The 25,110-nt window shown below is 51.0% G+C and overlaps 1 protein-coding gene across 1 annotated transcript; it reads right to left on the bottom strand.

Moving 5' to 3' along the window:
• Positions 1–536: 536 nt before the first annotated feature.
• Positions 537–24,789, bottom strand: RIPK4 (receptor interacting serine/threonine kinase 4). Its single transcript, XM_066259330.1, has 8 exons — positions 24,514–24,789; positions 16,938–17,229; positions 11,918–12,066; positions 9,932–9,981; positions 7,327–7,485; positions 6,416–6,519; positions 4,726–4,987; positions 537–2,935 (listed from the first exon to the last, which is right to left on the bottom strand). The coding sequence occupies exons 1-8, from the start codon at positions 24,693–24,695 to the stop codon at positions 1,776–1,778; spliced, it is 2,358 nt and encodes a 785-aa protein (XP_066115427.1). The 5' UTR covers positions 24,696–24,789; the 3' UTR covers positions 537–1,775.
• Positions 24,790–25,110: the final 321 nt, after the last annotated feature.

Raw genomic sequence — 25,110 nt, 5'->3', positions numbered from 1 at the left:
AAACCCTGAGGTTGCCAGCTTGAATGCAGGCACCACTGGTTTGAGCACAGTTCACCAGCTTGAACCCAGGGTCACTGGCTTGAGCAAGGGGTCACTCGGTCTGCTGTAGCCCCCCCCCCCCCCGTCAAGGCACATATGAGAAAGCAATCAATGAACAACTAAGGTGCCACAAAGAAGAATTAATGGTTCTCATCTCTCTCCCTTCCTGTCTGTCTGTCCCTATCTGTCCCTCTCTCTCTGTCACACACACACACACACACACACACACACACACACACACACACGGACTAGGTCATCTCTCTGCTGGTTCACACACAGGTGGCAGGGCCCAGATAAGGAGGCAGGAAGCCCGTGTCCACCCTGCCCCTTCCTTAGTACAGTGACACAGTGCCCCCATGTCACTAGCTAACTCAGTGCCCACGGACTGCCCTTCTGGAAGGGCCTCTCCACACCACCCACGATGGCCTTAAACCTCTGGTTTTCAGAATCAGAACGATTTGAGCTCTTTTATAAGAAAAGGTAGTCTCACTGCCTTTGAAAAAGTATAAGAGACCTAAGCTTTATTAACATTACAGAGCTTTCATTTTCCACACACTTTATACACCAGTAATTCTATAGTACAGTCATGAGGCATATTAAAACATAGCCAGTTCTAAGCAGCCTGGATATTTCCTGTCATAGAAAAGAAATATCCAACCCACTGATTCACATTAACATACATAGTATGTTAATATCAATCTCTATCACACAGCACAAGCATGTTTGCAAACAGGGCCACCTCCTGTAACAAATTCATTCTAACAACTGAATTGGGGCGGGGGGATGCCACAGGGGACACATGACAATGATGAACAAGTCTTAGACAACCATATCTTTTATAGCCAAGAATGTTCAGAGGTCTCCTGATCCGCCTTGGGGGTTACAGTATAGAGGTTTAGAAAGTAGGTCAGAAAGCCCCTCTGAAACCCCAAAACAGCAGCACCCCACAGAGACAACCACCTTACCAAAAACCAGAGCTGGAAGAAGCCTCCAAGTTAGGTGGTTTATCTAACCAGGTACTACTTACTGTCTTGAGTCCACAACTGAGGTTCCAAGTGAATTTTTAAATGACTCTTATATATTCAGCTCTAGAGTTCAAAACATTTTATGGGACAAGACATGACAGAGAACAAATCTGAATGTGTCAGTGCTGGTAAGGTTACTATGTCACAAAAATCAATCTTAATACTTCAGCACAATGATCCCAGACTAGGCTATCCACTGATACAAACATTTCTAAGAGGTTTAAGGCAACAGTTGATACTGTATTCATCCAATGACAAACAGTTCCATAAAACAGGAATTCCACTACCACATTCCAAAGGAAGCTGCTCGTCAGCTGCTGCAAATGAAGATAGAAGCCACAGCTCCTCCGGCCCCTGGGTCCTCAGGCTGGTGAGCTCCCAGGGCTCCGCTCAGGACAGGATGGATTTGATCATGCCCGTGACCATCACCAAGGAACTGACCTCAGGAGGAGGAGCACAATGAAATGATTTCAACCCATCGTCCCTCAGACACTGGGCACACTGATGGGTGGATGGGTCAGTACCTTCTAACCACCTTCATTTGGAGGGTAACCCATCAGCAGCCTCTTGATGGCTTGTTTGGTCAATGAGCCACCAGGCCATCAACAAAGTGAGAGTTGTTGACCAGCACAGTATCATTCTGTCTCCAACACAGGCCATGACAATGGGACAAGAGCCCCGCATGGGGCCCCGGTCTCCGTGCACAGCAAGCTATGTCTTGCTTCGCCGGAGCAGCGTGGCGGCGGGGCTGGGGCTGCCCTGGAACTTGAGGCTCTGCAGGTTGACGTGGGCCCCATGCTTCAGCAGCGTCTCCACCGTCTTGGCGTGTCTGCCCTGGGCAGCCAGGTGCAGCGCACTGAGCCCCTGCTCATCAGACAGGTTCAGCACATCTGCATTGACCAACTCTTCCACCACCTCCGAGTGCCCACCAGCGGCGGCCAGGTGCAGCGCCGTCTGGTTCCGGGGCCCCCGAGCCAGCACGTCAGCCTTCTCCTCCACCAGCAGCTTAACGGTTGCCAAGTGCCCATTCTGGGAAGCCAGGTGCAGGGCAGTACAGCCCTCTGAGGTCACTGCCTCCCTGCTGGCACCCCGATGCAGGAGCAGCCTGGTGGTGCTGGTGTGCCCTGTCTCGGCAGCAACATGCAGGGGCGTTTGTGCCAGCAGGTTGCAGACATTGACGTCAGAGTGCAGGTCAATGAGGATGCGAGCCACACGGTAGTGTCCTCTCTGGGCGGCCAGGTGCAGGGGTGTTCTCCCATCCAGCGTCTGGGCATTCACACTCACCCCTAGCTGCTTGGCCAACAGCTTGACGATGGGCAGGTGGCCCTGCCAGGCGGCGTAGTGCAGCGGCAGCCAGGCATCCTTGCCCTGCAGGCCCACGTCGACCCCGCGGCGTAGCAGGATACGCACGACGCTCTCCTGCCCGTGCTGGCAGGCCACGTGCATGGGCGTGCGGCCCTCAAAGTCCACCTCGTTGATGGAGGCGTTCTTTTCCAGCAGCAGACGTGTGCTGCACTCGTCCCCGTTCTGGGCCGCAAAGTGGAGGGCCGTCCACTGGTCCTCATCCGTGGCGTTGACGCTGATTTTCCGAGCCAGCAGGAGCTCCACAATGCCCCGCACCCTCTTCTCAACAGCCAGGTGCAGGGGGGTGGAGCCCTTCCTGTTGGTCAGGTTGGGGTTGGCGTTGTTGAGGAGAAGCCACTTGACACACTCCTCCTGCCCGGCCTCCACAGCCAGGTGCAGCAGGCTGGTGCCACCATCCAGGACCAGGTCAACGTCCTGGGGCTGCAGGATCTTCATCAGCCGGCTGGTATCCCCATTCACGACGGCGTCCACAAGCTTCTTCCTCTGGATGTCTGTGGTGCCGAGATCTGCAGAAAAGCAGACGTGAGGGTCAGACGAGGCTTCTGCTGCAGGCTTCTTGTGAAGCCAGGCTGGTGCCCTGAGGTGGCCCGCACCTCCTCATGGCCTCCAGGTCACTTTTTACCTTAAGTTGCTTAAGTGTCCTTTTATCCCTGCTGATTTAGTTTTAGATCTAGTGGACAGACCGTGGGCACTAGACCCCAAGAGGCTCTTTTGGTGATATGCAAAATAAAAATTCTAGCCATCCTGTAGGGTTGTGATTAGGTGAAGGATGGAAAACTCAGGCCCCTCCTGGTCATCAGAAATGTCAGCAGAAAGGGAGGGAAGGAAGGAGGGCACAGACCAGGCCGGTGCACCCACCCACTGAGATCTGGCAGCTCCCATCCCAGGGACACCCCTCCAGGGCCCACCAGCCTGCTCCTAGCCAAACCTCCAAATGGGGCCCCATGTCCTTAGTCCCTACAATAATCCTCAAAGGTCTGAGTCTCCCATTTCAGGAGGAACCTTGAGATAAAAAGGTTCTCCTCAACATAAAAGTTCTCTACATTGTGTAGAGTTCTGGATCCCTCAGAACAAGACTCCCTCAAGAGAAACAAGCTCAGGGGCCTTTGCATAGGAGGGTGAAGTCCTAGGTAGAGGTAAGAAACCAGAATCAGCCCAGTCTAGACTGTTTGACCCTGACCTCCGGGGTGGGCCAGTAACTGACTCTCTAAGCATGAAGACAAAATTGAATTTGGGAGCGTCAGACCAAGAGAGAGAATTCACATCTTTCTCTGCAGGAGGTAGGTATTTCTCTCCTTTTCGCCCTCACCACCACTGCTTCCTCCAGTCAGGCTTTCCAGCGGGCCTTTCCCACCTGACTTTGTATGTTTTCTCAACCCAAAATGCCATCTTTCAGCCCTAATATTCCACTCTCAAAATCCCAGAAGTTCCACAGCATCCAAGGAAAGTCCTCCCCCTTCCAAAAGGAATTCCCTGATCCACCAGGAAAAGAAAACTCCCCATCCTCCCAGGGTCCTCGACCCTCTGGCACCTGCTTACCCCTACTCTGGAGCCCTGAGTGTGAATTACCATGTTGTCTTTATGGGGCTACAGCACCTTAAGGGGGAGTTCAGGACCACATCTCATCCTAGCTGGTGACAGCGAGGGAGCTAAGGACCAGCCCCCACACCCACCGGCCAGCAGCACTGGGGGCAAGGGCAGGGAAAAGCACCTTCTAAAACAAAAAACCCATCACAATTAACATCAGAAGATGAGCTGAGCTGAGCTGAGAAGGGCCCCTCCAACAGGCAAGGTTTCATAACCTCCAAGGATAACTCACCCATTACAGTGCATGGCCACAGTAAATGGGAAGCCCCTGAATAAGAAAGTATGGGGGTGTAGGGCTGGCCTCCACAAGAGAGCTATCCAGGGTGTGGCTTTCAATTCACCTGCTGGTGTCACTTGATGCCACTCAGGGTTTTCCATCTGAAAACCTGAGGTCAACCCCTGCATGGGCATTGGCACAGGTAAGACTCTCCTGGCCCAGCCAGGTGTGGGGCCCGTTAACACTTAAGTGTCACCAGCTTGGCCAGCGTGCATCTCTGGATTCCGGCTAAGTGATCCAACCGTGACAATGACCCAAAACCAGTTAGTGAAGGGAATGAAGGGAAGGAGAAAACAAAGGATTACTGTCACATCAAGCACCAGGATATCTTGTTCTCTTCAGCTGCTGACGGATATCACCACACCCTCCCTGCCTGCTGCCAGCCCCCTAATTATGCCCATTACTTCCCAGGGCACAGGGCCCTCCACTCACCGCCCGTGGAAGGCTCCCGCTCAAAAGACAGGGACAAGGACCCTCTTGAGGAAAAGGCAGAATCGACCGAGGACACCCCTGACAGCCGCTTGCCACTGTTTGCCGATGGAAGCTTGGATTCGGAGGAGCTGCGGCTGAGCTCGTCCGGGCCCTCGAGTGTCTGGGAGATGCCCGAGTCCAGCTGGGACAGCAGCTCTGAAAGGCTGTAGTCCTTATCGAAGGCAGGGGCCGAGGCCCGCTTGAGGGGCGTGGACACAGGCGCCTACGAGAACGAGCAGAAGGAGATGAATGAAGCTCCATCCACCACAAACTCAGGGCAGGCAGAGGAAGGAAAGGGAGCATGTGGTCTTCAATTTGTCACACAGGAAATCTACGACCTGTTATTACATGTGTGGCACCATGGAGCCCAATGACACTGCACTGGTCCACAGGGTCATAAAGACCTCGTAAGGGAAGACTGACTTGATAAAAAATGGAAAGTCCAGAGGCAGGCTGCCTGCCCCCCGCCCCCACCACCCACAGCAGGGGCATGGTACACAGTGCTATTTGGACAAAAGGTGGACTATGAACAGGCTGCAGAACATGAAGCTGAGTGCTGGGCTGCATCCACCAAACAGGTCAGCAGGTAAGAAACAAAGACAAGACCTGGGACTGGTGCTACTGGGGATGCTGGGGCTGCCCCCCACCCCTGGTCACACTGCCTACAACCTACGACCTCTCCTTAGAGCTGTGCAAGTCTGGCTTGGGGCTGTGTGTGGACTAGGGTGGGCATAGGGCCCAGTTACATGGACAACACTGTGGCCTAGCCTTTAGAGCACCTCCCCTAACAGATGATGACAAAAGCAGATTTCTGGTGAGTGAGCAGAGGCTGAGAGTGACCCAGGACCCTTCCTGACTCACACCCATCTGACCCCAAATATCTTTCCTCTTCTGGGGAATTGCTGATCTGCTCTGATTTAACGGTTTGGTGCAACGAATCACACTCATTTGTTGGGTGACTTTCGTTTCCTTATTAATAGGGGATCCCAGTCACCTCCCCGGGGCACCTTTGCTCCCAACCTCATGCACATGCTGTTCAGACACTGGAAACACTATAAATGTTCACTTATCACAGCCTTACACCAACAGCCTGAGGGAAATTGCCCAACACCAGATAACATGGTATAAGGTTAGTTATCAGGCTTTACTTCAAGAGGCTTATTACTGTACAGGCATTTTGTGTGCCCTGACACTGGGAGGTTCTTATCACATCTTGCATTACTCATGTGACACTCACTGAACCATTTATGAGACAATTCCCAAGCCAGGCAGACCCCAGAGCCCAGGTCCCCTGCTTATCAAATGGGCCCAGCTGGGGCCTTCAGTCCCCTTGGTTCAAAGAGCATCCACCTGGCAGTTTTAGCTTTTTCACGTCACACATGCGCCCACACTGCACATTCCGAACCAGACAGGCAGTGTAGATGGGGCACAGCCGGGCAGGAAAAATCTGGGGCCACCACGACTGACACAGGACCTGCCCTGCTGTCACTGAGCATAGGACTCCCGTGACCATCTGGTGCGGAATGGGGCTCAGAGCGGAGGCTGGGCCTCAGGATGAGGGGACGGGGACTCAGGGCAGTTTGCAGAAAAGAAACCTTGGGTTGGAAAACTCAACCCCATGCAGCACAAAGGGCAGTGCGGGGCCCCGTACCTCACTCTTGGGTTCTGGGGGCTCTTTCACATCCAGGTCTTGACTCGTCTCTCTCACCTCATCATCAGGCTTATCGCACAGGTCCTCAGTGTCAGAGGTTATTTCTTGTGAGGAGAGAATAAAAAAGGGCATGTCACTTGGACAATGACTTCTGTATGCACTGCACATAAATATGCCACCTGTGGGGGGTGGGATGGAAGAGGCGACACCCCAAAGCATCTACGACTCAAGGACTCAGTTATCACTGTGATTTCCCATGCTTCTGGTCCCGGACTGGACTCACAGGCCACCCCCATGGTCTGTACACAAGCCAACTCAGGGCCCCCCTTCAGCAACCTTTGGCAGGTCTCACCAGATTCAAGCAGGAGTCGTGGTGGTGCTTGAATGACTTGGGGGTGGAGGGTGGGTACAATATCCACCAGCACCCAACATAGGAGGCACCAACCTCAATCATGTTATACCCCTATGTTTTAAATGCAATGGTCAGTTTCAATTCCATCACAATTGCTTCCTAACCTAATGGCACATATGTTCCATGGGGCTAAAACCCGGAGAAAAAGGCAAAGAAAGCCACAGGCTGGTGGTTACACCAGCCTCTAAAAGATGCATCACTGTATGTGAGCCTGAAATACCAGCTACAGGCTCCTCTGGGCAGAAGCCTAGCCCTGGGCTGCAGTGGAGGTGGCTGACTTGAGTTGACCTACAAGTTCCAGCTGGTCCTCCCAGCCCTTTGTGCAGAGGCCAAGCTGTCCCTGTGGGGCTTGCCTGGGGGCACTGTCGCACAGCCTTCCCCTTCCAGGCCTGCTCCCTGACCCGGTCCTGGTCATCTCTTCTCTCCTGGGACACCAGCAGACAGACCCGCCAGCAACACGGGAGGGAGCACTGCGCTAGGAGCCACCTCCGCTGCTCACCTTGGAAGCTGGGCCGTTCACGTGGGTCCTCGTGCCAGCACTTCTGCATGAGGTGCAGGAGGTTGCTGCAGGCTCGGGGCCTGGCTCTGCAGGGGGGCGGCAGCTCTGGGCGGTGGCCCTTCACCACTTTCACCATGATGTGCAGGATGTTTTTCTCATCTGCAAAGGAAAGACACACAAGTCAGGGCAGCTCTGTGGCCAGGGGCTGGCTTCCTTATCTCTAAAAGAACACACGGCTGTGGGAAAGTGCCGAGGGCCCATCAGAGGCACACCCCTGCAGGCCTCACGCTGTGGCCTGAGACCCTGTGATTCCTTCTTCAAGCAAGGAGCCTCCGTTATCCCCCCCCCCCATCTTCACAGGGCATATCTGTCCTCCACCTTCCAGGTTTTAGAAACCACCTTGCAGCTCCCAAATGGAATCCTTGTGTTGTACAACACAGTAAATCTTTCTGGGCGCCCAACTCAAAGGAAAACAGAGTTCAAAGGAGAAAAATATCCAATGAGACATGTTCCAAAGTGACTGTGCTGCCAAAAGGGAGGCAACGCATGCACATCCTGGAGCCCCAACCGCGCCCGCATCTCCCTGCGGTGACAAAGTCTTCCTGAATTCCAATTCCTGTCCTGAAGTACAGCTGCCAGACTGGTCTCTGCAGTGCGCAGGTCTGGGGTCTGCAAACAGAGGCCTTTCCCCTCAAATTTATAACGTGGGGCCCTACCTGTCCTCCTTCCCAACCTCCTTCAGAAACATGTTTGGGCTCATCATCATCTTAGTCACATCACAGGCTGAGGGGCCCCGGAGACCCTCAGCGAGCCAGACTTTTTTCTCTGCTTAGCCTAAAACCATACTGTCCTTCAAGCTAGACTCCAAGCTTCTTGCTCCCAACAGACCCCTCCACCCACTACAGTTCCCAACACACCCACAGCCAGGAGCTCAGGAGAGTCTGAGCAGATCAGCAGGTGTGGAAAACTGGCCCAAAGTCACCAACAGCTGCCAGGATCCCACTCAAATGTTCTGTTCCACTTTCCCGTTACATCTTGTGCAATAACTATCTTAGGTGTCTACTCATTATTTCCATGAGAGCACAGACATCCAAAACCCAACAGGGATCTCTGAATACAAGGGAAGTCAACTAAACACCCAGAAGATATTCCGCTGCCAAACGCAGATGGAAGAGTCCATGAGACACCCTCTGCTCCTGTACCTTGAACTCTCCTATCTACCAAGCCACAGAGTATACGGGCCTCGGCATTAACATCATGCACCCGGCCTTGGGTGGCACATCCATCAGAAAACTTCTTGTCAGACTGGCACGCTGCCAGGCTACAATAATCCAGACCGTGTCCTCCCCAGAGGGGGAGGAATGAGGGAACACGGCTGAAGAGCGGAACGACACCATGGACACGACTCTACAGTGGCCTCGTCTGTCTCAGCCAGCAAAGGCTCCATGACCTGGGGCCACATGTTGACTGTGACCTGTATTTTTAAGGATTTCTGGTCAGGCCACAAGATTACGAGTGACCCAGATATGCCCACAGAGAAGAAACTCTCCATAAGGCAAAAAAGTACTTGACTTTACTGGAAATTTTAGCTTCCTAGAAGTAGAGGAGGCACACAAACTCTGAGGACAGAAACCAGAATGGTGGCTGCCTAAGAGGGGGACAGCGCTGAGCGGCGGTGTGACAGGCCCCCCAGTACGTGAGTGTACTTCACATGACCAGATTATACACTGTAAAAATGGTTAAGACTGTAAATTTCATGTTGTGTGTATATTATCACAATTAAAAATTAGGAAATAAAGAAAAACTAGCTGGAAATAACCACAACAGGTCAATCCATAAACACAGAAAGCAGATTAGTAGTCGTTGGGGGTTGGGGCAGAGGAGTGACTGCTTAATGGGCACAGGGTTTCCTTTTGGGGAATGAGAATGTTCTGGAACTAGACAGTGGTGGTAATTGTACAACACTGTGAATGTACCCAATGCCACTGAATTATATACTTTAAATGGTTAAAATGATCAATTTTATGTTTGTGTATTATCACACACACACACACACACACACACACACACACACACACACACACAGAATTAGCTGGCACCTAAAAATACCACTGACCAGACCCTTTCTGATCTGTGCTTTTCCCTGCATGTGAATCGCCCTCAAGAACACTCTGTTGGTTGCCTAACCAAGGGCGGCACGGTGGATAGAGCATCAACCCAGAACCCGAGGTCACTGGCTTGAGCAAGGGGTCACTGGCTCAGCTTGAGCATCTCCCCCACATCAAGCACAGACGAGAAGCAATCAACATACAACTAAAATGAAGCAACTACAAGTTAATGCTTCTCACTCTTCTCCCTTCCCATCTCTTATCTCTCTCAAAATCAATTTAAAAAATAAAAATAGAAAGCATTTTGTTGGCATACAGGATCACCTGGAATGAGGTGGCCATGCGTTTCCTAGTGGGCAGGACAGAGCAGCCCCAATCCCTCAGGACGGTCCCCACCCGTGGGAGTATGGACCACAAGCACTGATAAAGCAGAGAAAGTGTGCCCTCCGCTGTTCCAAAAGACAGAGGCACTGCCCCCCAAAGAGAAGCCCACTCACCTGCAAATGGCTTCTTCTGTGTCAGCACGCCCCAGATCACGATGGCGAAGCTGGAGGGAAACCGGGCAGGTTAGTGTCTGTGAGCCAGACCCTCCAATAGAGCAAAAAGCTCTCCCATAAAGTAGCACACTTCAAGAAAGCCCCTCCAGTCTTCAAATAAGAAAGATGACTCCAAGACATTTCTCATGAACTTTTTCAACAGGTGAACACACAGATTGTGGAACACATCCTGTTGATGGCTCAGATGTTAAAACAATGGGGCAAACCCTGCCAACTTAACTGTAAGTTCCAGCTCCACAAGGAAGCCCCTGAAAATACTGCCACTGTCAGCTCGTGGGTGGAAGGACCCATGCCAGCTGACTTCACCATCTTCCTGCAAACATGAGGCGTCACATGCTGTCCGCAGCTCTGGGCCTGGCGGCTAACTGGCCCACGGATAGCAGGCCAGGGAAAGTACAAGGAAACTATGCCGGAAACCCAGCTGAGATTCTCTGAGCCCCATTTGGTTGCTAGAAATTATATACAGAGTGGGGCAAAAGTAGGTTTACAGTTGTAAGTACCACGAAACAATTTATTCTTATTATTGATTATTGAATTCTTTTCCATACAAAGAACTGTAAACTTATTTTTGCCCCATCTGTATATGTGATAATATATACAATTACTCTGGGTACACCAAAAAATAGCTCAATCTGAATTAAACAAGAAAAAAGCACCAGGAGTCCACACACTGAGCCACCATCATGCATTGAGTTGATAGTGGCTGTTTACAGAGACCTAAAAATTTTTCATTGAATATTAATTGAAATCTGAGTTAAAACATTCAAACTCTCCACTCTAACTTAAACAGTCTTATTCTCCCCAAACTCTACAAGCTGTGACTAGCATTGCAAGTACCATTCGCCAGCAGCCTACAGCTCAAAGCCCTGCTAAGCACATGCACAATGGGTACTGTCAGCCCAGTCGGCCAGACGCCAAGCAGTGGCAGTGACAAAAGGAAAAGCTCCAGTGCTCTGGGGCTCGGGGTCACAGTTACCCTGCGTAAGACAAGAACCACAACGAGGGGCTTAAGTGCATGTTTGCATCCTCCCTCCCTCTTTTCTCCTCCAAGAAGTCTTTGTCATCAAGACCTTTACAAAGAGAGGCCCGAATGAATCAGGGACTGTGCTCTAAGTGCAGCTTTTCAAACCAGTGGGCCACAACACACTGGTGTGCTGCAAGAATTTTCAAATCACGTAATACCTGAGTCAGGGGCACGGACCTCTTTTTACTTTGATTGTCAAAAACAAACAAACAAACAAAAAACTGCCAATACAACAATAACTGCCCCTAGGGGTGGGGGGGGATGAATCAAAATTATAACTATTGTTTTTCAGAGTGGCAAAAAATATATTTTTTGGTGTGTTTCAGAATCTTAGTAATTCATGTACGTGTGCCGTGAGATGAAAAGGTTAAGAATCACTGCCCTAGTGCATAAATCCCACTGACACTAGTTTATGCACAGCCTGTAGCTGTCTGTGCTGCTCTGTCCAGTGTAAAGTAGCATTAGGAAAAATAAATAAAATTTAAAAAGTGACATTAGGAAGTAGAAGCTGCTAGGCCAGAAGGGATTGGATTTGGGTAGCCTAAACCCACAGACCACTTAAAGCAGCAGGCTCTTTCAGCGGACAAGCCATACAACCCACATTTTAGAACACCAAGGCTTTTACAGTAAGGAAGCTGTCAGTCTGGTTACATAACTGGCCCTAATGGTACCAACCATTCCCCTCCTCCACCCTCAGCTGGCTATACCTAGGGGGGCCGTGTACCCGGGGCAGCCTGTACCAAGTGGCTAAAAACTCCAAACCCTTTCCTTTGGACTGAGCCTATCTGATGGCAGCAAGGAGCCCTTGGGGAAACTGCCCTTCAGAGCATGAAGAACTGGGGTACAGAGCCCGTATAGGGCCCGGCATTCAGGGCCCTGGGGGGCTGCACACCTGTACGCACCTGTACACGTCATGCTTGGTGTCAAAGAGCCGGCTCTTCTCTCGGATGCGCTCTGGAGGGAGGTAGGCAATGGTGCCGAACAGGCCATCCATGCTGAGGTCGTGTGAGTGGGACAGCCCGTTGCACTTGGCCAGCCCGAAGTCGGAAATCTGTAACAGAGCAGTCAGAGGCAGCTTAGCCAGCGTCAGGGCGCTGTGCCAAGGGCAGCGCTGCGGGCTGCCATCTCAGAGGCTTGGTCACATCTCCATGCAATGTTTGAATGTGCGGGCCCCTGAACCAGCTCTACGGGCACACTCAGGAGTCACACTGAGAGCCATGACACGTGCCCCCTGGGGCAGGCACACAAGCACAGCAGCTTAGGAAGAACTAAGTCTGGAGCCATTAAGAGCTGAAGGGTGGAGAGAAGATTACACTGTAAAGAAGGAATTCACTGGGAGAAAGAACTGCAGAAGAGTCATCACCTTCCTGCCCCCAGCATCCAGCCTGCCACTGTGGTCACCAGCCCTAACCGGCACAAAGGGAAAAGGCAATGCTTAAAGAGCTTCCGGGTTTCCAGCCGACATGTGAACATGAGGCTGGCCAGGCTGGTGCTAGGGCAACCCAATTATGCAATCACGCCAGCTGGGCAGGCGGGCAAGTGGCAGCAAGTTCTCTACAGGAACTGCACTTTCAGAAGCCCTTTAAAGCAAGCAAAATACACACCTTGCAAACTCGCCCTCTACCTGGAATGTTCTGTGATCAACAGACGCTTGCTGGCTCCTCCACCAAACACATGGCGGCCAAACTGATACACATCTCCGTCCCCGGGGTCTGCCAGCCTGCAAGAGCTCCTGGGTCCCACACATCGACCTCCTCATCTCCTTTGGGTAAAGGTGTCCTGACAGCTCACAGACCCACACATGGGGGAAGTGAAGCCTTAAAGACTCAGGGTTGGGGAGGGCAGGGAAGGGAGGCACCAGCCGTCCCTCCAGCCCCTCACCTTCTCCAAAGCCGCTAAAGTGTTGTGTGTGGGATGAGGCCATAGGCACTGGCATTAATGGGCTCAGAATCCACATGGCAAACAGCCCCCTTATATTCCTCCTTCGATGCTTACGGATTCCTTTAAGCCTTCCTAATCAACTCCAGGCTCCAAACAAATCTATGGAGCGTTAGGAAATGGGGCTGAGTCAGGACTTAATTCTGGGCTCAAGGTGCCAGCTCACAGGTGAGCCAATGGCCTGGTGTCATCATTGCCGCCTCAGGCAGGGAGAAGTTATGACTGGCGAAGGGGTCTCTGGCCGCAACAGCTGGGAGGTGATGGGAAGAAAGCCTGTAAGACTGACCACACCTGGCCCTCTGTTACTATGGCCAGGCTGTGCCAAGACAGTGTGGGTCCACAAGGGAAGCCAGCTTGGGCATTTCTAGGCCCCTGGCAGCTGTCCATTTCCTGGCCTTAAAGAAACTCCCCACTCGCTAGTTCTTCAGAATGAACCCATTACCCCCACCCTGCAGATCCATAAAGCAGCTCACGGCCATGCGGAGACCTTGACACCTATTGCCCCCACTTCATGGGCAGCCTTTTCTCTTCGTTTCTGCCATTTTCAGACATAGCCATCTGTTTCCAAGTGTACTTGGTGAAAGAAAATAAGCATACATTCTGTGTAAAAAGCTCTGATATCAAAATGCAAACTCAGAAATCAGAATTCTCTGAAGGCTACTGACCCTCCAGCTGAAAGTTCCTCCTGCCCTTTCTCTCAAGGGTCCTGAAGGGTCCTGTCTCACGTGCCCTCACCTCCTCCACAATGGAACCTGGGGCCGCTGGACCAAGCCAATGATGGGCCTGGTCAGGGCTGTGCTGCCTCAGAGAGCAAGGCCACTATAGACCACAGAGACTGGAAACCTCAGACTCTATCCGAATACAGTCTCCTCTGGGCAAATTGGGCCAGTAATGAGTCCGAGATTTTAAACTAAGTTATTTCATCTTCAACTTGAAATGGGTCTACTAAGGCTATATTAGAATTAGCATTTTAATATTAATTCTTGCCATTATTATCAAGTATTAATTTACCACTCTCTTTAATGCACTTTGGGAAATAGGTGGCGCTATAAAATTTCCTGTTCACACCATCCTATCTGTTAGCCCCAGAAAACGGGGCAGGCTGACATCTTATTTCAAGATTTTTTGTTTTTGGGTTTTTTTTTAATTTATTTATTAAATTTAATTTCAAGATTTTAGAATAAAGTTTAGTGCTTCAAGTAATCACTAACCGATAAGTGCCCAATGGGCCAATCAATGACTTAGAACCTCAAACAAGGGCTTGCTAACCTCTCACACCCTATAAGAGATTTCTGAGAATGAAATACAGGCATTATGTAAATATATTTTCTGTTTGTTTGGGGCTATGCGAGATGACTAACCTGCCTGATTAAGAGAGAGTCACAGAAAAGCTGTCATACAGGCCTTTCGGGGTGCCCTGGGCCTGGAAGTAGCAGCATCACCTGGCTCCCTGTCATGGTCCATGCAGACTCTACTCCACTCCCTGCTCAGCCATCTCAGGATCATTAATAAGGCCTCTGGGCTCTCTAAGGAACCTTCACCTGTCTATTAAAAAGGCACACAGCCTCGGGCCTGCTAAGCCAGGTGCTTGTGTGGAGGGAGAAGAAAGGTCACACGGAGGTCCCTCAAGAGCCAGCGTAGAAATGACCTACCAGGAAAGCAAGGCCACAGTGCTAGGCAGCCAGCCAACAGCATGTGCCTCCTTCCTAATTGTCAAATGCCAGCCGTGGACCCAGCACTGGGGACCATCTCTGATAAATGTCATCATTCCAAATGTGGAAAAGATGATTATCTACTGCCCACAAAAATATCAACACCAAGGACACAAACCCTCACCGAGCACTTCCATGGGTCAGGAACTTTATTGTCACTGACCCCTTCAACAGCAGAGGTGTTACCCCCACCTGCCAGGTGACAGAGCTGGGGGAGGGCTGTGCTTCTAAGGAGTGCTCTTAAAGGAAGATGTCACTGTGTTCTTCCAAGGGATGTCCACATGTCCCACACATTCCACATAACCTGTTAGGAGAGTGGAAAGGATCTAAAAGTCCAGCCAGGCCAGTTAGGGCCCGTGACTCAAAGGCACCTGGCTGCAGACATACCTGTCCAAGAACGTGGTGCCCCCCTAACAGCAGCGTCCCTGAGAAAAGCGCATTCCCACAGCCTTCTACTACAACAGCGTTCAGCAGTCCTTAGCACCAGGCGGGGAAAGGCCTTCTTGAACCCTCTACCCAAATCCAACTAATCCTCCTGCTCCCCTACCCCAAACCCCAAAATTTCCCAGGATTTTGCTTGGGCTGTTTTCTGTACACTCCTGATAGCAGAAAAACCTGATGCTCTGTGAAGATCCAGTCTGACCAGTAATAGTCCCCATACCCCAAGCTGGGCAACACTGACGCATGATTGCTGCTCTGAGCCTCAGCTTAGCAGGAGCAGGAGGACCCCATCCACTCGGCCTCCTCCCACTTTGAAGAGCAGGGCCGCTCCTGAAGGCGGAGCCTCCAGCACACAGCAGGGACCTGTCAGTACCTTCCCTTTCTTGAATGTAGTCAAGTGTGAGAGCAAAGGTCTCACTATTCACTGGGTGCCACGGGACTTCACACTTCTAGTGAGATCTGTCACAGCAGTTAGGGCAGAGGGTCCACATGTGCAACAAGCACCACTGAACACAAGGAAACAGGACAAGACACTGCTTCCATCTTCAGCTGAAACCTTGTTACTAAACAACACCTACTTAAGGGACAACTTGTAATTACTGTCCAAAGTGAAAACAGTATTTCCTCACTGGCCTCAGGCTGGCTCAGCCAAGAGAAAGGTGCAAAGACTGGGCACAGGGAGTGGAAACTGAGGCCCAGAGGGAGCCAGGGCACCTGGCCTGTGGTGGCTCAGTGGATAAACCACCGACCTGAACGCTGAGGTTGTTATTTCGAAACCCTGGGCTTGCTTGATCAAGGCATGTATGGAAGTTATTATTTCTGCTCCCCTCTTCTCTCTTTCTCTCTCTCCTCTCTAAAATGAATAAATAAAATCTTAAAAAAACAAACGATGGAGCCAAGGCAGAGTTGAACTGCATTCAGGCCCCTCTCCTCAGCCATCAGGGAGGGGTCCTATAAGTGCAGCCAGACAGCGAAAGGTCAGAGCACACAGGCGAGTCACTCCACCTGTCCCCAGTGTGAAGCAGAAGGGACTCAGGCCATCGTTCGTGGACTGGTTCGTTCTCGCTCACACACAAGCCGAAGGGAAAGGGCCTCCTGAGCATGTGAGCGTCAACCACGTAAGAAAGAGCCATGGCGTGTGCCCCCACGGTGTGGGTCACAGAACAACCCAGCACCCAAGAGTCGCCAAGGGAGAGACATGTTCACAGGAACAGAAGCCTGACAACATCCTGACTGCCAATTCTAGGTGGCAGCACCTGGTTTTTAGTTCTATCAGTCTTCATACTTTTCTGTTGTATATACTTATCAAAAACATAATAAAAAAGAGCAGCCCCATCAGAGCCCCTTGCCGCAACTCTGCAGCCCCCATCTCAGAGAATGACATATCCCCATCCCCCCACCCCAGTCCCTACAACCACAGAGCGGGGCAGCCCTCAGCTATGGTCTCACACAGAGACAGCTGACCCCTGGCCTGACCTCTCACCCAGTTTCCTAAAGACATCCACTAAAACCAGATCTGCAAACCCACGATCTCTTTTTCCAGAGTGCCCAGAATTTAGATCCAGATTCCAGGATTTGGAAGCACAACCCATGTCCAGAGTTCATTTTCCAGCCACATATTTTGGTGTTTTCACTAATCACCATGACAAGTTTAGGGGTTTCAGACATTCTTATGCTGAGAAAGGCCTCTCTGCCACAAGTTCTTTTCCACGAGAAACATACCCTCTTCCTCCCTTGCATGGCCCTGAAGGTTCCTCCCCAAACTTGTACCCCCTGGCCTCTCCCAGCATTCACCCCCCTGCCACCCAGGCCCCACGCAGGAAGTCCCTACCTTGACATGGTAGTGGGCATCCAGCAGGATGTTTGCAGGCTTCAGGTCCAGATGCAGCAGCGGTGGGGACATGCAGTGCAGGAAGTTCATGCCCACCGCCGTCTCGTGGATGATGCGGAAGCGTAGATCCCATGGCAACGGCTCGGAGGCCAGCAGCTTCTCCAGGGAGCCTGTCTCCATGAACTCCATGACCAGGCCAACAGGATCTCGGCAAATGCCATACACAGGCAGGATATATCGGAACTTGGCCATCTCCATCTTCTTGGCTTCTTCCAAAAGCTCCATGCGCTCCCTGAAAAAGGTCAAAGACATGAGGAACATGCCCTGGTCACCTGGCCACTAACAGAAAGCACCACGGCCAAGAGATAACCAGGTCCACAGAGCTAAGAAAATTACTAAAACATGCATTCATGTGTACAAGTGCCTGTGTGTGCGCGCACATACATGGATCTCACGTTACCATTGCATGATTAGATTTTGAGCTGTCCAAAATCACCAGTCCCTCAGCTATTCAGAAACCAAATTACTATCTGAAAGCCCACACACAGCACAGCCAACTGGCCTGAGTGAGGAAGTGGATGCTAAGAATCCCTTCTGTGGGGATGAGAGAAGAGACGCTTATGTTCCACTAAAAGTTTGAACAAATCAGCCATCTAAAGAACCCACCTCATCTTCTTTGGTAAGGCCAAGACTTTAGCTAGCCCAATGATTCCTGAATCCTTTAAATTAACCGCCCTTAAATTAATGGCACATGCATCTAATGCAGGGGCCATAGAATGTTGCCAAGAACCACTTTCTGTAAACCACTTTTTTAATTTATAGCAAAATATATACAACATACCATGTATCATTTTAACCATTCATATGTATACAATTCAAAAGCATTACACATAGTAACAATGCTGTACAACTATCACCACTACCTACACACAAAACTTTTTCATTATCCCCAAAAGAAACACTGTACCCATTCAACAGTAACACTTCTTCCTAGAACCCCACCACCACCACTTCCCTGCTTTCTGTTTCTGTGAGTCTGCCTACTCTAGGGACCTCACAAAACTGGAATCACACAATATTTGCCTTTCAAGAACTGGACTGCTTCACTAATCATATTGCTTTCTTGAGGCCTATCCATGTTGTGGCACATTCCAAAACTTTTCTTTTGTCATGGCTGCATAACATTCCATTGAATGAACACACCACATTGTGTGTGTCTATTTAACTGTTGATAACCACTTGGGTTGTTTCTACCTTTTTGCTACTGTGACTAATGCTGCTAGGAATGTGTCATGTATACTCAAGTGCCTGCTCTCACTTTATATATACACCTAGGAGTGAACTGTTGGGTCATGTGATAGTTCCATGTTTAACCTTTTGAATATTGGCCAAACCACAGCCTGTCCATCTTTTGTAAAGAAATTCAGACTGAAAGAGAGAGAATCTCACCCTTCTGTGAGGCTGTGGCTACATTCACACTAAAGGCAGAGAGAGCAATTGTGGCACAGACCCTATAGCCTGCATGGCCTGAAATATTTACTCTCTAGCCCTTCCAGAAAGTGTGCCACCCCTAGTCTAAGGTCACTTCCTGGGGCAGCCTGTAGATTTACTAGATCCCAGGGCCTTGGTCAGTGATAGCATTTTAGGTCAGAGTCTTCGAATACATTCAGGAAAAAAGACCGAGCCCTGTGAGTACTTGACCATGTGCGAGCTATGCTGGCGGTTCCCATGCCACAGTACAAAGCACCTGGGAAGCTGGCTGGAATGCAGGTTCCCGGGTACCACTTCTGGAGAATGGGTTCTGGGTAGGTGCTGGGGAACCTGCTTTCCCACAGCTCCTAAAGGAAAAGCCCAGACCCACAAGCCCAGACTTGCAATATGAAGTGGGAACTGAGAGCTCAGTGCTCACATACAGGCAGCAGGCTGGGCAGCCCAGGGGACCCCTCCCCGCGCCCCCCGCCCAGAACGCAGATTCCAGTACAAGCAGCACTGCATATAACCTGAAACAGGCTAGTTCCCACCAAAGGGTCTTCCAGAGCTTGGTTGAACTTGTCTGCTCACCTGCATCTACTCGCACTCCCTAGACTGCCGTAAGAATCCTGCTGGAGAATTCAACACTGTACCAACACACAAGTCACTGTCTTATTGATCTGTCTCCTCTTTGAGACCACAACATGCTCCAAGGTTCCCTGACAGTTATGAAAACACAGCCCAGGGAGAAGGTGGCTGGAAAAGAGGGACCAGGATTACACTGTTTATTTACCAAAGGCTGCAGCAGCCAAGCTCAGCCTACAGTCAGCTCTTGCTGGGAAAGAGGTGCAGGCACAGGCTGCAAAGAGGACTATTTTCCATTTTAAACAGACATTCTTAAATGAGTACTCTATGCTAAACCTGACTGATAACAAACTAGTCTGAGAGCACAATTATCCAGAGGCTGAATATATTTTTAAGCGAAAGCTCCCAGCCACTCTGCAAATAAAGTTTTCCTCCATTTGCCCGAAGGGCTTAACACAAAACTCAGGTGACTTCTGATCATCACTTCTCCCTTCCCACCACCTCCAAGTTCAGCCGGTTAACTGCTCTCATGCCTGGCCCCAGGCCCTTCCAACAGACAGAGAGCCTATTTACCTTAGTTTCAAAAAGTAAAATAAAAAGAGCCCCTGCCACTGAAAGCTAGTCATAGCTTAAACCTTCCAAGAAGAGTCCGTACCCTCTTTGGAATCGATGCCAGGCAGGCTTTGCATAAATGACACAGGACACTTTGTCAAGGAAAACCAGTCATTGTTTCCCGGGACAAATCACCTTCCTCGTGACAGCTCAATAAGAAATGCCTTACAGCAGAAGACCCTGCTGTTGCCACACGTGCTAGGGGGTGAGGAAGGGGGTCCTGGGACTGCTCAGTAGGAGATTCAAGGGGATTCTGAGCCTAGCCGTACTGTACCAGCCGGGAAGTCGAGTTGGCCAGGACCTCCCCTTAAAGGGTCAGCACACACAAAGCTCATCCTGTGTATATTTCAGTAACTGCCAAACCCAAATTCACACACACACACACACACACACACACACACCGCCATGCTTTCAGCCTCTCTTCAGTTGCTCTTGGGTGCCCTGCAGGGACTAGCCTCTTCACCCCCTCCACCCCTGCTGAGAAGCCCTAAGGGCCACCGCCAGTTTAGAGAAGCTACAGCCCTTCCTGGATAGGATATCTCAGCAGCATTTGCAATTCAGTAAGCCTGAAGGGGGGAGGGGGGAGGCATGCCCTGGAAAAGACAGAAAAATGTCCCTAAAATGGAAAGATTTGTTTTTCATCAATGGCTATTATTTTTTTTAATATTTTCCTCACAGCAGTGTTTCTGACTTCTGTTGACAACACATAGGAACTGTAGATTTACAATGATGACTATTATTACTATTATTATATTAGGACCTGGAAAGATTTTCAAAGCAGTCCTCCCTCCCACCCCTGGAGTCCCAATGCTGGGTGGGGGCCGAGGAGAACAAGGACCTTTGCAGTGCCAAACGCTGGTCACGGTCCCTGGTCATAGTCACACGGTCACCAGTTCCCATTCTTCACTGTTGGAGTGAAGTTCTGGGCCATCTGAATTCACTCACATCAGTCTTAATCAAAACACCCTAAATATTGCACCATGCTAAAAGTTTAGCTACAATAACACATAATTCAGTAGGGACTGGCATGTTTCTTCTCACCAATAATTTCAAAACATCGTCTCTCTGACCTGTGGCGGTACAGTGGATAAAGCCTCGACCTGGAATATTGAGGTCTACGATTCAAAACCCCGGGCTTGGCAGGCCAAGGCACATACAAGAAGCAACTATTATGAGTTAATGCTTCCTGCTACCCCATCCCTACCTATCTCTCTCCTCTCTCTAAAATAAAAAAAAAATCTTTTGTAAAAAATCTTTCCCCATCTGGGGAAGAACCGCAACTCCCCCATTTCCCAGCAGGAATGGAGAAAGGGCTGCTACCCTCAAGGGCCCTCCTTGGTCCTGGATGGAAAATCTCTGGGTATTAACAGGACCAAGTTGAGACTCAACTTGTCAACGATCTTCCTCAACAGCACTTATATTAATTCTACTTTTTCTCATTTAGGGTTGGTCAAAGAGCACCCCTACCCCAATCCCAGGCAGGGCATTGGGTGGGGAGAAAAAGCAGAAATACCAGGTGGACCATTTCTAAGATACTGGCTAGAGAAGTCTTAAGGCACAGTCAGAATTTCCAAAGATCAAAGCCTTCCCAGCCTTCCTTCCCTTTCCGGAAGTATTTGCTTGGAAAAGAAGTGGTCCTATCCAGGGCAGGCTGCAGGCCTGGGAGAAGCAGTCAACTCTGGGATGAAGGGCCAGGACAGGGGAGGTGAAAGGTGCTTAAGTAACAAAGCACTCCTCAGAGGGAGAGACCTGGAACCACATTTGGGAAAAGGCAGCAGGAAAATGGTGCAATCCTTCGTTAGCGATGCTCTCAGCTCGGCATGCTCGCCTCGCACCAAACCAATTATGTTCCCAGGGAGCCGGCCAAGGTTCCCACACTGCTATTTTTAAAACTGCAAGAAATGGGCTTGTCGGATTGTCAGCCCTGTACTTACAGACCCGGGGGTTGCTCAGGCTCGTCTGGAGGAGCTGGTGCCAAAGGCGCATTAGCTGCTGGGATGGCGCCCAGCCAGACGCTCAGTTACTCAGGGCTTCCTCTTAGCCTGAGGGCTGGGGCTGGAGGAAAGGGGCCCTTGAAGTCACCAGTTAGTTCTGGCCGAATGGTAACACCCTCACTCCTAGACTCCACGTAGGCCTCCAGACCCCCTAATGACAGTCAGCCACAGCAGAAAACATAGATCAAGGAGACGCCACCTGTCCTTCAGGGGCCCTGGAGGGTGTCTGGGGCTGGGCAGCAACCACCTTCCCATAATGAAGTACAGGCTCACACGGCCTGAGGCAGCCTCCTGCTCTGAGGAGCCCCAGGCAGTGCTGTGGCTAAGGGGTGGCATCAAGTCCGTGCACACCTGTGCCTGTAGTGGACCCTGAGGCAGCCCATGGAGGGCCTAAGAGACTCCAACAGCCTGGGGAAGGGAAGGCCCAGTGGGGAAAGACATCAAGACCAGGGTACATGACTGACCATTATGTGGGCCTCTACATAAACTTTTAAGATTTGGTGAGCAGGTGTCTAAAACTACTTGTCTTGAGATCACTCAAGGCAAGCTGAAAGTTCTCTTGTTTATAAAATCTACCCCTTCCCCAACTGGAGTGGTCGGCCATTTTTCTTCGGTCTCTCCCTGCCCTCCATGTATGGCAGCCAATTTCAGATTATACCTGGGAAGCTCCTGAGGGGGTTGCAACCCAGGCAGGAGTTTGAGGTGCTGCTCTTCAATCAGAAGAGTAGTCTTAGCCTAGGGATACAGAGCTGGGGGCTGTACCCAGGAGCCCTGGAAAATCCTATTCCTCACTCCAGAGGCTAGGTTGGCAGGCAGCTAGCTCATTGAAAGAGCTGTGAGGCTAACCTGCCAATATTTGGGCAGACAGGTAAGAAAAAACTATTTCAAGGTCTAGCTGCAACCCTGTCAGACTACACTGCAGGGGGAGTGGCACAAATCCTAAGAAACTCGAACTGAATCCAGGCAATAGGTTTGACCATCTTCTCAATCTGAAAATTCAACTTCTGCTGCAAAGGCAGAGCTCTAGCCTGTTCAGCACAGCCGGCGGGCAGAGTGCAGGAGGTAAATGGTTTCCTGTTGGGTGATGCTGACCTCGACCTAGCCACCAGGTGCATGCCACCACCTGCCTGGTGAGGGCAGGGCAGGAAAGGCTTCCAGTTAAAAGACAAAACACTTTTCAACCAGGCTATGCAAGATCCTAAGTGACCCACCTCAAGTGGAGAAACCCTACCTCCACTGGGGCCACACAAGAAACAAGGGCCTCGTTGCTGGAAATAACAGATTCTGGGATGCAGGCTGACTCATCAACCTGGGACGGGCTTGTTTACTTTGCTCTTCCAATACAAGAAACTGGTGGTAAACCTTCGCTGATGAATAAAACTTACTTCGACCAGAAGACGCCATCACACAAATATCCCCAAGAGCATAAAAACATCCAGAGGGAGAAGGTCTTGCCTTTCAGTATCTGACCACTGGTTGCCATTCAAAATGGTTTGCATTTAATCAAAATAACCACAGTGCCCCTCCCGGCCTGTGCAGTTCCCAAGATCCATGGCAGTGAGGAGAAAGAGCTTGCACAGCTTCTCAAGCACCTCACCCTCCAGTTAGATATTGTCACCACCTTACTGAAGCTTCCAGGAAACACTGGGTTTGAGGCTTACAGCAAAAAGCCACCAATCTACTGTCTTATTCCCTAGGCCAAGATGAAAACATAAAGTCCGTTGAGTACACTGGGCCCATTCTCCCCAGGCTTATTCATTACTACACTCATTCCTTCCCTTCCCCTTAGTCCTAGGGACACACACTGTCACCTAAGACATCACCATCATGCAAAAAAGAAAAGACACCCCCTCATGCAATAAGCCAAGGATTACAAACAAGGTCTCTCTCTCTCTCTCTCTTTATTATTTTTTTTTATAGAGTAAGGAAGGGATAGAGAAAAAGAGACAGAAACATCGATCTGTTCCTATACATGTCCTAAGTGGGAACTGGACCACAACCTTTGTGTATCAGGAGGATGTTCCAACCAACCTAGCATCCGGCCAGGGAAACAGGTCTCTGTGCCAGCAAAGGCTAGGTGGGGTTTAAAAGGAGCTGCTTTTCTGAGTCTATGTGTGTCTATGGCTTACAGTATAAGAGGGATCTCCATACAGAATACAAACACAACTTCCACATAAAACGCAAACTTCACCCAATAAGTAATTTATTCAAATATGCTTAATTGGAGGGTGCATACCAATTATGAAAACGCGAACGAAATTAGTGAAAACAGAAGAGCTACTTCTCAAGACCCTCTGCCCATCCGCACGCCCAAAATTGTGCAGATCACAATGGACCCACCAAACACAACTGGGGAAGCCTGGCCCAAGTGCCTACCGAGCTGGCCCAGCCAAGCCGGTGCTTCCGACCGAAATAATTACCGTCTTACACCAATTTGTGCTCCAGTGTAAATTACTAAGTGAGTCGAACGGAGTCTAACTAACTCACAAAGCCCAGATCCCACACTGCAATTTTGCTAAGCCAGGCGCAGACCGCAGAGCCCAGGCAGGTCCGGGGAGGGCTGGACGCGCCCCCATGGGGCATGGGTCCCCAAATCAAGATCTCGCGACCCGAAAAATCCGGGGTTTCATGGGAAGCCAGTTAGCACCACTGGGCACAATACACCTCAAACGCGGCCCGCGGAGGTCACTCCTAGGAGCCGCAGCTCGGAGACCCGGCGTACGCAATTAGACCCGGAGCTCCCCAAACCTCCCCACAGCGCCGAGGGCTTCACGGCCCCGCCCGGAGCGTGGTTTTCCCTCCGATGCTGCTCCGTAGGCGATGCAGGTGGAGAGTAGGGGACTCCCAGAACCCAAGCGCCCCGACCCCAGCTGGGCCCGGCCGCCCTCCCCGGCGCCCCCGCCTGGGCCGCTGACCTGTCGTCGACGTGCAGGCTCGGCGAGCACTTGATGGCGAGCCACGTCTTCCAGTGGACATGGCGCACCTTGTACACCTGCCCGAAGCCGCCCGAGCCAACCTTCTCCCAGCCTGCGAACTCGCCCGCGTCGAAGGTGCGCAGCAGCCCCAGGGACCACGGGCTCCCGCTGTCGCCCTCCATCGCTTGCCTCTCGCCGCCACCCCGAGCAGCCCGGAGTTTCCGCGGCAGCCCAGGTGCCCAGGAGCCCAGGTGCGCGCCCCGCCCTATATGTCACTTCCGCCGTGCGCCGCGCCCCGCCCCCTGCCGGCCCCGCGGGGAGCCGGTTCCCGCGGACCCTACGGACCCTACGAGGGACGCGAGGGGTCTCGGCGTTCTACCCGTGGTGTGCAGAGCGTGAGAAGGGCCGGGCGCAGCACGCAGCCGCTGTCTTGAGGGCGTGTATTTTTAGATCTCGGTAGAGTAGCATGCAGTCTGCCATGTTTTCCCCAGTGCTAGCGCTTCCCAAAACTTTGCAGAAAGGCGGAAAGAATATTACAAACCAGGATATTGATTTTGATACATTCTACCGATCTTATTCACATTTCCCCAAATTTAC

The sequence above is a fragment of the Saccopteryx bilineata genome, chromosome 2, assembly GCF_036850765.1.
Source record: "Saccopteryx bilineata isolate mSacBil1 chromosome 2, mSacBil1_pri_phased_curated, whole genome shotgun sequence".
NCBI classification, from domain to species: Eukaryota; Metazoa; Chordata; class Mammalia; order Chiroptera; family Emballonuridae; genus Saccopteryx; species Saccopteryx bilineata.
Note: the sequence above shows the minus strand (reverse complement) of the source record. Positions and strands in the feature narration are given on the sequence as shown.